General features: G+C 27.9%; 2 protein-coding genes across 2 annotated transcripts; both read right to left on the bottom strand.

Annotated features, from left to right (window-relative positions):
• Window positions 1-1294: 1294 nt before the first annotated feature.
• Phum_PHUM020440 (uncharacterized protein) lies at window positions 1295-8354 on the bottom strand (the record flags this gene model as incomplete). The annotated part of the gene is made up of 15 exons (XM_002422840.1): window positions 1295-1866; window positions 1979-2564; window positions 2636-2911; window positions 2976-3068; window positions 3327-3484; window positions 3557-4043; window positions 4462-4531; window positions 4629-4794; window positions 4895-5151; window positions 5240-5478; window positions 5552-5740; window positions 5831-6071; window positions 6154-6388; window positions 6466-6631; window positions 8184-8354. The coding sequence occupies 15 exons, from the start codon at window positions 8352-8354 to the stop codon at window positions 1295-1297; spliced, it is 3906 nt and encodes a 1301-aa protein (XP_002422885.1).
• A 3255-nt stretch (window positions 8355-11609) lies between these two features.
• On the bottom strand, window positions 11610-13526 carry Phum_PHUM020430 (uncharacterized protein; the record flags this gene model as incomplete). The annotated part of the gene is made up of 2 exons (XM_002422839.1): window positions 11610-11870; window positions 13476-13526. The coding sequence occupies 2 exons, from the start codon at window positions 13524-13526 to the stop codon at window positions 11610-11612; spliced, it is 312 nt and encodes a 103-aa protein (XP_002422884.1).
• Window positions 13527-13533: the final 7 nt, after the last annotated feature.

Raw genomic sequence — 13533 nt, 5'->3', positions numbered from 1 at the left:
TTTTCTTTTTGTTTTTCGTATAGAACGGAAATGACGTCGTCGTTTGCGGGGGGTAGAGAGGATAAAGTAGAAAAAAATGAATTAGGTTATGAGAAATATTAATCTAAAAAAATGCTATTTTTTTATATTTTTTATTTATTTTAATTTCATGACTCGATGATTGATTTTAGATAATTTTATTATTATTATCACTGTCGATATTGTCATCAATATCATTACTATTATTATTATTAATGTTAGTCAAAGTATAAGAAAAACTAAAATAAGTATAAAATGTAATTCAATAATAAGTCAAATTTTATTTTATTTTATATGAAAACGCGTTTCGAGTTAAAACAAAATATTATTATTATTATTATTATTAAACTTATTGTGATCGTCAGAAAAAAAAAAATTGATTGAAAGAACGCCCTTTGTTCTTGTATGATTTTATCGTTTTAAGTTTTATTGTAAATTTATCCTGTCTCCCCCTCAATGAAAAAATGTAAACTTTTTTTTTTCAATTTATTTATTTATTTTAATTTTATTGCATAAAATTACATGTTGAATAATAATGGGGAAAAAAAAACCCAAAAAAAAATTTAATTTTAATAAAAATATAATTTATTATTGTGAATTAAAATTTATTTATTTTTTTTCATCCTTAATGTAATTTTCTACCAAAAAAACATCGAAAATTTTGGCCAAATGTATCAGAAAAACATAATACCCAAGGAGGTATAGAAAAAAATAAAATTCAAACAATGGATTCCCGCTTAAAATAAAATGTGCGCCAGGTAAAATATACAAGGTCGTCCTACATAGCGTAAACAGTAAACAAGGTCGACCTTGGTTGAAAAATCGTGACCATGAAAAATTTCACAAAATTGAAATGTAAAACCATTGGCCTTGGATTCAAGGTCGACCTACTTTAGAATAAATCGTAAACGTTGGATTTTTACAGCAATCATTTCAAATTGCATAGTCAGTGAATGTAAGGCGAACGTTTAAAAAATCATGAGGGATAAAGAGTGAGGGGGGGAGGAGACAGAGACAAAAAAATCCTTTTTTTTTTTTTTTTAAATAAAATTTATTAAATAAATTAAATTAATTACAACGCATTTATTAAATACATTAATAATAAATTTTTTATGATTAATAATATTTTTTTAGAGGTTAATAATAGTAATAATAATAATAATAAAAATCATAATAATAATAAAAATAATAATAATAATAATAATAATATTACTAATACTAGTAATAATTAATTATAAAAAATTATGAAAGCAACAAATTCACAAATAAATAAATATTAAACTACGGGTTTGTCATAAAGATTTTGATATTTTTTTTTCGCGTTAAAAAATTTTTCACGTTTACTAATTTCAATAAATTTTTCAACGAGTTTTTTAAATTTTCCTTTTTCGTATTTACCTAAAAAAAAATTATTATCATCATCATCATCATCATCATCAATCTTTTTTAATAAGATTTCATCGCTTTCCGTTTTACTAATTTTTATAACCGGAATCTCAGATTGTGAATTATTCGTCGATGATGATAACAACGATAATTCAATATTATTATCATCGTTTTGATTATTATCATCTCCGATGAGACTATTATTATTATTATTATTATTAATTTTATTATCGTTTAATTTAGATAATTGAACTCTCGACTCGGATTTTTTATTATTATTAATAAAATTTTCCGATTTCGTTACATTTGATAATGATTTTTTTTTATTTTTATTATTATCATCATCATTCGAAATTTTTTTTTCTTCACCATTTTGAATTTTATTTTCTTCATTTTCTTTTGAAATTTTTTCACTTCCGGTTGATTTTCCAATAGCTTTTTTCATTAAACGTGACAGCAATTCTATGTAATGTAAAATATTTAAAAATATAATAAATTAATAAATAATAATAATAAAATTAAATAAAAAAAAAGCAGAAGATATTAAAAAATTAAATTATAAAAAAAAATTCACCTTTTCGATTAATTTCCTTTTTATTATTTCCTCTTGTAATTTCATTTTCATCATTATTTTTAACAAGAGTAACATCAACATCATTTCCAGCAGACGACAACGTTTGTTGCCCTTGTTTACCACCCATAGTTAATTCCGGTAATAATTTTTTCCATTTTGAGAAAGGCGTTTCCCCGCCATCTTCTTTACTTTCTTTTCTACCTCTTTTATTAACCATTTGAAACATTTTTCTCCTTTCTTCCGTTCTTTCTCGTCTCAATTGTATTTTCAAATCGTTGTTTGCTTCGCGTAAAGAATTCGTCAATGATATTAAATAATATATAATAAGAACGAGAAGAGTTAAAAGTGGTATTATTATTCCTGGAGAAGCGACGTAGTCTAAAGCCTTGTGAAGAGTTTTCGGCAATGCCTTCTGCAACGTTTTCGTAAAAAGATGGTATATTCTATTGTAGTCGGAAAACGGACCGCAATGCCATGATGGTTCGATCCAAACTATGGCAAATCCGACAGGTAAAACGCATAGAAATAACATGGTTAATAAAAGTGCCAAATAAAAATTATTCGAACGGGAAGCACGGAAAACAACCTGAAAAACAAATTGAACATATTACGAGTAAACAAAAACAAACAAACAAACAAACGGAAAAACAAATTTACCTCGTGAGGTACGTTACAAGTCAATACAGCCCAAGATCTTAAATACATCATGATAACGAGTTTGACGAGATTAATCGCTGGAAGTCCTGGAGAAAAAAACATTCCCATCCAAACCATACCTTGATTATAAACCAAGTGCAATATGTTTTCGGCTATTTTAAAATCTCCATATTGTGGAAATTTCTTTTCCAAATCCCAACACCAACACTTATTCATGACTCTTACGAATATGGCGCGAAAAAAATCAAGGAGAAGTACGGAAAGTATTGTCAACATCTGAAAAACAAAAAAAAAATTTTCCAACTGATAAAAAAAAATAAAGAAAGAAAATTTTACTTACTAAATCCATAACGGTTAATTTAACCAATTCTTGTCCGAACATTGTTTCCCAACATAAAGATCTCAACCTTTTTCTCGTTTCCATATCGTAAACCTTATTCAAATTATTATTATTATTATTATTATCGTAGAATTTTTTATGAACGCCGTTGGAAAAGTTACATTTTTTCACTAGGCAAACACTCCTTACGACGATAATTTTCTTATTATTATCATTATCATTAACATTTCCGTTATTTGTTTTCATCATTTTGTTTCCGTCGTGTGTAATATTTTTTTCAACGTTCGGAAAACCGGAAGTAAAAAATTCCGATGAAATTTCATCAAAGGAAATATTCGTGAAGGAATTTACGACGTCGTCTTCGCCGTCGTTCTCATCGTCGTTTGATGTTGTTTTCCTTTTCGATAAAGATTTATTATTATTATTATTATTATTATTTGTTTCATTAAAATAAATAAAATTAGACGTTAAAAAATTTAATAAATTTTTCCGAGATGAAAAATTCGAGTCTGATAAAGAATTATCAAAAGAATTATTAATAAATTTATGTAATTCATCGTTTGAAACGTTCAATTTTAAACTTTTCGTAAATTTTTCATTTTTTTTTTTCCTAACGTATTTTTCAACAAAACTAGAATTTAATACATCGTTATCATCTACTTCCGGTATAATTTCCGTTACGTTATCGGTTTCGTAATAATCGTAATCGTAATCCACGTCCTCGTCCTCATCATCATCATCATCATCCTCGTTTCCGTTTTCTTCGTCTCGATTAAAAATCGTAAATGATGATGACGTCGTCGTCGTCGTCGACGGATTCGCTGTTGTTGTTTTTAATAATGACGTCATAAAATCATTAACCATTGTTGTCGAATCGTTATTATTATTATTAATAAAAATTTTATTCGGATTTGAAGTCGATGATGATTCGTCGTTTTTCGTTAATATTTTCGTACAATTTTCCGGTACCATGAAACAAATCGGTTTTCCGGTTACATCAAACGTCGTCGTCGTCGTCGTCGAATAATTTAACGTGTAATTTTTTTTTATATTTTGTAATTCGATCGTCTGGAACAAATAAAAAACCGTTAACTCAACAAACAAATTTTAAAACTCTCCTCAACCTTTTGTTTTTTATTTAAAAATAAAAAAAATAAAAGTTCGGTAAAGTTCGATCACGTTCGTAAAAAACTTTTTATAATTAATAAAAAAGAAAATTTTCTTTTTGTGATTAAACGCCTTAAAACTTATAATAACGAGTTTTTCTTTTTTTTTTATATTACAATAAACTTATAAATAATTTAATTAATTTTTTTTTGAGGGGGAAGAGAGAGGAGAGAGAGGAGAAGAAAGAGGTGAGAAAAGGGAAGAGAGAGGAGAGAGAGGAGAAGGAAGAGGTGAGAGAGAGAAAGGGAGAGGAGAGAGAGAGAAAGGGAGAGGAGAGGGGAAGAGGGGGGAAGAAGAAAATAATAATAACGATAATTACCATATCGCTGATTTTCCAAAATTGTGAAAAAATCAAAGTGTATAAATTTAACAAATTCAAAACCATAATCCTGAAAAAAAAAATCATTTTGTTGGCATTTTTATTTTTTTATCGATCGATAATTATTATTATTATTATCATCACGTAAAAAAAAAAAATTTCGTCACCTCGCCAATTGTATCCTTAAACTTTTTCTAGGATGATAACCTTCTAATAAACCGAGCAATTCGAAAAAAAATGGAAAAAGTATCGATATGATCGAAACGGAAACGGTTATTTCGTTTTGTCGCCACCACGAATCATTCGCTTCCGGTTGCGTTGATCTTTCGACGACTACAAAAACAATATATGCGGAAAATGCTAAAAGTCCGATGACGAAAAAACTAACTAAAACTCTAAGACATATAACTTTCCAACTGTAAAAAAAAAAAACAAAAACGATTGATTGAATGAATGATTGAATGAATGAATAGTAATAATAATAATAATAATAATAACTTTTTTTTATCTTTTTTTCTTTCTGTTTCTTCGAGCAAAGCTTCTTTGAAACCGAGTATAAGTGATGCTACTCTATTATGAGCCGTTTCCGCATTTCCGATCATGTAATCCCATCCGGTGAATATTTTCCAAGTGAATATACATTCGTCATCTTTTTCCGATAATTTACTCATTCTAGAATTTTCAGCCATTCTGAAGAGAAACCCCCCCCGCCCCCCGAATTTTTTTAATCATTTAATCGAAATAAAAAACGTTTAAAAGGGTTCGTTTAATTTGTTACCTTCGAAGTGTCGCGACGAAACTGTAAACGTAAACGGCAATTCCAGTCATAAAATAAGCAAGTGGTAACCGGTACCCGGTACTCGTACCATCGTGATTAGTATAATATCCGTAAAAAATTGGAGAATATTTAAGTACTCCACCGAAATCCCAAAGTGTTACTAAATTAGTAGCCGTACGTTTTTCATCCGGAAGCATTTCTTTTCTTTCTCCGGCACTTTTAACATCCGCCGTTAACATCTATAACAAAAAAAAAATCACGTGGGGCTCACCGATTGTGACGTCATCAACGTGACAAGAGACAATCATTTACCTCAGGTATGGCGACGAAACATGCCAAAACAATCGTTATGACTAAATTAACCCAAAACATCCATCTTAAAAATGTAAAATAAGAAGCAACGGCAGATCCAAAATGTGATTCGATTTCTTTTATTCTTAATTCCCACGGGATTAAAAGTGTCATCGTGTTTGCCAATTCCCTTTTTAAAAATTGTAACTTCTGTTTGGGAGCGGGGGGGGGGGGAAACAAAAACAAAAATTAAATTAAATGTTTTACGTAATAATGTTAGTGATATAATCATCATCAAACCTTTATCAGCCATATGTTGAACCTTGCTAAAATATCCTTCGTACTTTTCGACATGGCTAACCTTTCTTGCAACTCCCCTTCGTGCCTTTTCACGTAGGCTTTTGCCTGTTGAACCAATTTTATTTTCCTCCTCATACCCCAGGGTTGAAATTTAGCACTGCTTAAAACTTCTTTATGCAATCGAATGTTCTCGAATATTTGTTCTTGAGTCGTCGTTTCATTTTCGACTGTTATGGCAGTGCTACGAAAAGAGGAAAAACAAATTTCGTCAAAACAAAAAAGGTTAAAAAAATTTTTAAGTAAAAAAAAAAATGGTAACTGACTCTCCTGAACTGTTTGTATACTCGGAAGATCTTCTTCTTGTACCCAATTGTAAATTACCATCTATTGTCGTGAGAGGAGATGACGTTCTTCTTTTTCTTCTTTTACTAGATGCTCTTTTCATCGATTCTCTTCTTTGTATAATAACGTTAACACTCGCTGAATAATCATCATCATCATCATCTTCTTTTTTTCCGTCGTCGTTCATTTCACCAACAACTTTTCCAACTTCTTCATCTTTAATGATGGAAAAACAAAAAAAAATCAATTTTCTTATTTTATTCTAATTATTATTATTATTATTATTAGGATACCTGGAGGATAATTTCCAAGACTTAATCTATCCATATCGTTGATTTGAGATGGTGGCGATCCCGGATCAAAAATGTTTACTTTGACCGAACTTTCCGACCAATCACTTTTTTCGGCAAAAGTTACCGACAAACGATCGACGGATGGTTGTGGCGATGGTGGTTCATCCTAAATTTTTTTTTTTTTTATCACTCTTAACGATGATGAAATTAAAACTAAACTAACAAAAAGAATATTCTGGAACGAATTAAAAAAAAGGAGAGAAAAAGGAAGGAAAAAGGAGGGAAAATTTACATCTTATCAAAAAACTTGTTTTAGGACATCTGTAGACAACGGTTGAGAATTTTCTTTTTTTCTTTCTTTCTTTAGAGTTTTATTGCTGGAATCACGCGATTTCCAGACACTCCCCACTTTAACCTTTTTAATAAAATATAATTAAAGTGAATGACCAACAAACAAAAAAAAATTTTTTTGTTACACGAGTGCGTTAACACACGCACATTTTCAAAAATATTTTAAATTGATTAAAAAAAAAATTTTCACCTTTTTTTTCTCTCCACCCCCCTTTTTCCTCCCCTCCCCTCCCTTCCATCCCCCTTGACCCCTCTTCTTTTTTTTCTTCGCCTGGATAATTTTTATTTAAAATTTTTAAATGTTTTACGTAATTAGGAATTATTATTATTATTATTGATTAACAAAACTCAAAAAATTTCTAGAAACAAAAAAAATTTAAACGTCAGCAATTAATTAAAAAAAAAAAATTTCCCTCCCCCCCCCAAAAAAAAGAAAAAGTGATGATGATGCCGATTATTGAGTTTTAAAAACGTCAAAAACACACACAAAAAAAAAATGAAAGAAAATTCATTAATTAAAAATAAGAAAATGATAATAATAATAATTTTCGTGAAATGATCGAACCGGAAAAAAAAGAGAGAAAAACCAAATTGAAAAATAAAAAACGTGGAAGTAGACTAAATAAATAAGTAAATGAAAAATTATCGTTTTTGTAACGTCGTCGTCGTCGTCGTTTATAAAAAATTCGTGTTTTAATTTTAAGTTTTAGTTAGTTTTTGGTTATCAAGTCTTATCAATTATCAGAAAAACAAATCGCAACAACAACAACAACAACAAAAATATCCTGGAATCGTCCCTGGAATTTTTTACCGTAAAAAAAAAAAAAAATCATTGATATGAAAAACAGGAACTGAAAAAAATAATTTAAACGACTGGAAAAAAATCATCATCATCATCATCATCATAAACAAACAAACGTTCGTAATTATTTTTTTTAATATTTTCATTACATTTAACAACAACAACAACCAAAACGTTTGTTCTTTTTTTTCCTTAACACAAATACGTCATCATCATTTTTATGTAACGTAATTAATAATAATAATAATAATATTAATAAAATCAAAAATTAAATTAATATTAATCAAACATTGCGTGATAAGAAAACATTTTTTATTGTTGTTTGTTCGTTTGTTTGTTTGTTTTTTCCTTTCTTGTCGTTTTAAAATAAATAAATAAATAAAATAAAAAAATCTAAAGGAAAATTTATTTATTTATTTTTTTTTTGCCACATTTTGTAAAAGAAAAATCTTTTGTTTCTTTAAAAAAAAAAGGGCGGGAAAATGAGGGGGAGGAGAGGAGGGAAAGGAGAGGAGAAGAGAAGGAGGGGAAGGAGGGGAGGGGAAGGAAAAAGAATTGAACTCACCTGTGCCATTAATTTATTTGATAATTTTTTATAATCGACTGAGCACGTGGAACTTCCTGAACCCCCCGAACTCCTCCTCGGTTTATTACAATCGACTCTTAATATTCCAACCATGGGGGGCTCTTTTTTATCGGAAAATTTATTTTTTTCTTTATTCGCTCCTGAATTCATTTCAAATTTCAAACTTATATTTAAATATACGCAAAAAAAAAATGTAGAGAAAATAAGAGAAGGAGGACAAGACGATCCAACCAATCAGAAATCGAGTAACGAATAAACGTGTTTAACTTATGGCGCTAATTCAAACTAAAACGAATAACAAAAAAAAAATTAAATTTATTTATTTTTTCGACTCCATATTTAATTTTAATTAAATCTATCATTATTATTATTATTATTAATTATTATTATTATTATTAATTCGATTTAAATTTTTTTTATTATTTAAAAATAATTATTAATTTTGATAATATACATAAAAATAAAAAAAACAATTTGTGAAAAATTTATTTTTATTTTAATTATTTTTTTTCTCCAGCTCGCATTCATTTATTATTATTATTATTAATTTTTTTTTACATTACGATTATTATTATTATTATTTAGATGCTAAGGGTATAAGAAAAAGGGAGCAAATAAGAGAAAAATGTAAATAAATTAAAAATGACTTACCTTGATTATTATTTCTAAAAAAAAATCGTTTGGATAAAATTATTTTAAAAAAAAAAAAAAAAAAAAACCAACAGATTCGACGACCCCCCCGTAATAATAATAATAATAATAATAATAATAATAACTTCTTATCAACCACGTTTTGAAAACAATAACTGACAACACAAAGTTGACGAGACCCGAGTTATCATATCAAAAACAACCTTAATATTGTTTCACCGCACCCAAAAAACAAAAACAAGAACAACGAAACTATTTAATCATAATTTCACATAATAAAATAAAAAATAATTATCAACCCCCTCAACCCCCCTTTTAATTAACCCCGCCGCCATTTTCTTTAATAAAAAAAAAAAAAAAACATTTTTTTTATGTAAACCCCACCCACTCATTGAAAATATGTTTTTTTATTAGTAAATAACATTAATAAAAATGAACTCGTTTTTTTTTTTTTTTTCAAAGTTACAAATTTTTTATTTATTTGATTTTATATTATTCGAAAGAAATAATAATAATAATAATGATAATAATAATAATGATAATAAAAATAATAATGATAATAATAAAATTGATGATATAACGATGATAAAAAAATTAAACTAATAAATGTTATTTTAGAAGAACAAAAAAAAAAAAAAACTTATGTAAAAAAAAAAATTATTATTATAATTATTGCGACGTACTGTTATTACGTCATACATATTTTTTTACTCACTAATCGATAATAATGATAATAAAACGACAAATATTATTATTATAATTTATAATTATTTATCGATTCGCGATTACATTTATTTAACTAACAAACTAAATAACTAACGAACTAAATCTATTATTATTATTATTAATAATACGATTACTTTATTAAGGTCCTTAAAAACTATTATTATTATTATTAATATTATTATTATTAAATTAATAATTAACCTAAAACGATATTTTAAAAAAAAAAAAAAAGAAAATTAAACTGGATCAAAAATATTGACGGGAATAAGAGGAGGAGGAGAAGGGAGAGAGGAGGAAGAGGATGAAAAGGAGAAGAAGAGGGAGGAGGAAGGGGATGAGAAGGAGGAGAGGGAGGAGGATGAGAAGGAGGAGGAAGATGTGACGTGAGAAAGAAAAAGACAGTAAATGAAATGCTTGACGTTATTAATGTATTTTATGACGAAGAACGATGATGAAGATGATGATGATAACAATCAGTCTTTCTTTTACGATATGACATCAAATTGATAATAATAATAATAAAACTTTTTATCATCATTACGTTGACCCTTTGAAAACCGGGAGGGGGAGTACAAAAAAAAATGAAAAAAAGTGGAAAGGAAAAACACAAACAAAATGTCGGGGAGAATAGGGAAGGGGGTTGTTGGGTGGGTAGGTGGGTAACTACAACGAAAAACCAAAATCAACGCAATAATAAAAAAAGTATTATTATATTATAATAATAATAATAATGACAATAATGACGAATGATAAGGAACGATGATAAGACGGACAAATTTTATTTATATATATAAACTAACGAATATTATTTGGTTATCATTTTTAAAAATTATTTAGCAGAAGACACTTAAAAAAAAAAAAAAAAACGATAATTGGCACGACTATAATAATTAAATATAAAAAAAAATCAGTCGATGTGATTAATACTAATAATAATAAAACATAATTTTCCGACGTTTCTTTCTTTTAGTCCTTTTACTAACAAGCTAATCGATTAACTATATAACGTAAAAAAATCATCTTAAACAAACAAACAAACGAACGAACTGACAAACGTACCTACGAACCTTATTTTTCCTCCTTCCCCTCCCAATTTGTGTCTTAAAAAACGATCTAATATTTCTTATAAAGTTATCTCTCGATAAAGAAAAATCGATCGATCGATGGATCGACGAGTTCATTAATTACTTCTCCAATTATCTGTACTACACGATAATCACGTAGGATTATCGTGATAAGACCTGGAGAAATCAAATGAAAGGATTTCCAAAAAAAAAAAAATAATAATAATGAATGCGGAATTTTTATGCGAATGAAAATCAACAAACCTCTTCGACGGAAGAGGATTTCTTCAATGTGTTTCCGCAATTTTAACAAAATCGTTGTTATTATTATTATTATCGTTACTACTGCCACTACGACTTTACATTCGATCTAAGTTTAAGGGGAAGGAAACGAAAGGTGGTGTAGGAGGAAGTGTTTTTTTTTTAAACTAAAAAGAAGAGAAATAGAGAAAAGAAAAATTTAAATTTTTGTGAGAAAAAAAAAATAACCGGAAGTTCGGATTAAGGGTCGTTGTCATTGTTCGTTACGATTTTAAAAAACAAAATTTTCCGATAATTAATAATCATATAAACTAAAAACTTTGATTGACGTGGTTTTAGAAAGAATAAAAAAAAAAAAAAAAAAACAAAAAAAAACGCGGGAAAATTTTTTCTTTGATTTGTGCATCAAACGTACCGGAAATTCTTTAGTTAAAAAAAAAAAAGAGAAAAAAAAAGAAAATTAGAGAGAGAATATGAGAAAACGCACATATTCTGTCTCTTTCTACGGTAATTTCGCTCTCTTTCTAAAACCACGTCAAACTAAAAAAAAAGTAAAAAAAATTTTTTTCGTAACCTATCCTAAATAATACATGATGCATCATCGTATGGCCGAATCACAATTTCCGTTTTTTCCTTTTTTTCCTTTTTCTCCTTTTTTCCTTTTCTTCCTTTTTTTTCCTTTTTTCCCCCGTGATGATCGTGATTAAAACGTCGTCATTCTTCCAAGTTGTAATTTCAATAATTTTTTCCTCTTTCTCGTGCTCAAAGATTCCAAAAGGGATTGTGAACCTTCGAAAATGACTTCTTCGTCGTATTCTTCTCCCACGTCACCTTTGAAACAATCAAATTCTTCATCCTTTTGCGATTTGTCACCGTCAACGAATCCACTTTCCGGTCTCGATAATGGATGACTTTGCGACGGAGTCAATTTAAACCATCTGAACACTTTCGACGACGGACTCAACTGGAAAATTAAACGAGAGTAAAATTTTTTTTTTAAGCTACGGTCCTGAATCTTTTTTTTATCTATTTTAATGTTTTCATGTAAAAAAAAAAAAAAAAAAAAAAATAATAATAATAATAATAATAATAATTAAATGAAAACGAAAGCAAAAAAAAAAAAAGAAAAAGACATGGAACAATTTTCTAGAAATTTTAATGAAAAATTTGCGTGATGGAAAAAAAAATTTTTCTCTCCCCCTCCCTCCCCCTCTTTCTCTTTTTCAAACTAGTGCGAACGTTTTTGAATTTTTTTTTTTTTTTTTTGGGAGGAGTTGTTATTATTATTATTATTATTATAAGAAAATGGCTTCCTTAATTTATTACGAGCTTTTTCTTTTTAAAAAAAAAAAAAAAAAAAGAAAGAAAATTTCAGGATCGAAAAATGGCAAATGATAATAATAATAATTAAAATAACATTTTCTATTTTCATCACGAAACGTCGGCGATTATTTTTTTTCTTTTTTCTTCTTTATCTTCTTCTTCTTCTTTTCTCCCCACCCTCTCCCTCCAACAAAAAAAAAGGGAGTTAAAATACAAAAATTTGAATCCAAAGTTTGAACGTGAGGAAAGAGAGAGAGTAAATTTGAGTTAATAATTTTCCATAATCGGAAAAGCTTTAAAAATCCCACGCCGGAAACGCACAAGTGCGATTCGAAATGAATTTTGTGGAACTTCAAAAACAGACAAGAGAAAGAAAGAGAGAAAAAGAGAGAGAGAGAAAAAGAAAGAGAGAGAGAGAAAAAGAGAGAGAAAAACTATTTAAAAGCGTTAGTTTCCGGAAAACCCGACGGAGAAAAAAAAAAACCAAAACCAAAAAAAGTTTAGTTAAGTTTAAATCATAAAACGGATGACGTAAGTCAAATACTGAACAACTTCTGAACATGCCCCCCAAAACAAAAACAAAACAAACTGAAAAAATTAAAAAAATTGAGGACCAAAAAAATTTTTTATTTTAATTTTTTTACAAACGACAAGTCAAACGAAAACAATAACAGAAAAAAAACTCACCTCTATGAATTATTATTATTATTATTTTAAATGGAAAAAGGAAAAACCAAACCTTCACCGTATTCGAGAAAAAGGAAAAAAGGAAACAGACATTTTACATTTATTTTAAACGTTTTAAAAATCACCGACCGTTAAAAAAAAAAAAAACAACTAATTAAAAACGAAATCAAAGTTAAAACTACTACTAAAGCAAAATAATAATAATAATAATAATAATAATAATAATAATAATAATAATAATAATAATAATAATATAAGCAAACACACGAACGGGATTAAAAAAAAAAATGCAAGCAGTAAAAAAAAAAGTAAAAGATTAAAAAAAAGGAAAATGAAGACGACGCGAAGTAAATCCGATGGATAAAAAACGGAAAAGTTTCACACAAAGTTGACCACACCCGTTCGCATTAAAAAAAAAAAAAATTATTAAAAATAATCGAAATTAAAATCGAACTCGAAACAATAATCGAAATAAATAATTTCGATTATCGTCATAAACACATGCACATATAGAATATAACGACACCTTTTCTCTCCTCTTCCGTTTAGTAATACTTACGTTCGACGTGTCATTAAAAAAAACGGAAAAACGTGGAAGAAGAAAAGACATAAAGAAA

This window comes from Pediculus humanus, genomic scaffold (assembly GCF_000006295.1).
Source record: "Pediculus humanus corporis 1103172107373 genomic scaffold, whole genome shotgun sequence".
NCBI classification, from domain to species: Eukaryota; Metazoa; Arthropoda; class Insecta; order Psocodea; family Pediculidae; genus Pediculus; species Pediculus humanus.
The sequence above is the reverse complement of the archived record's forward strand: the minus strand, read 5'-3'. Positions and strand labels throughout refer to the sequence as shown.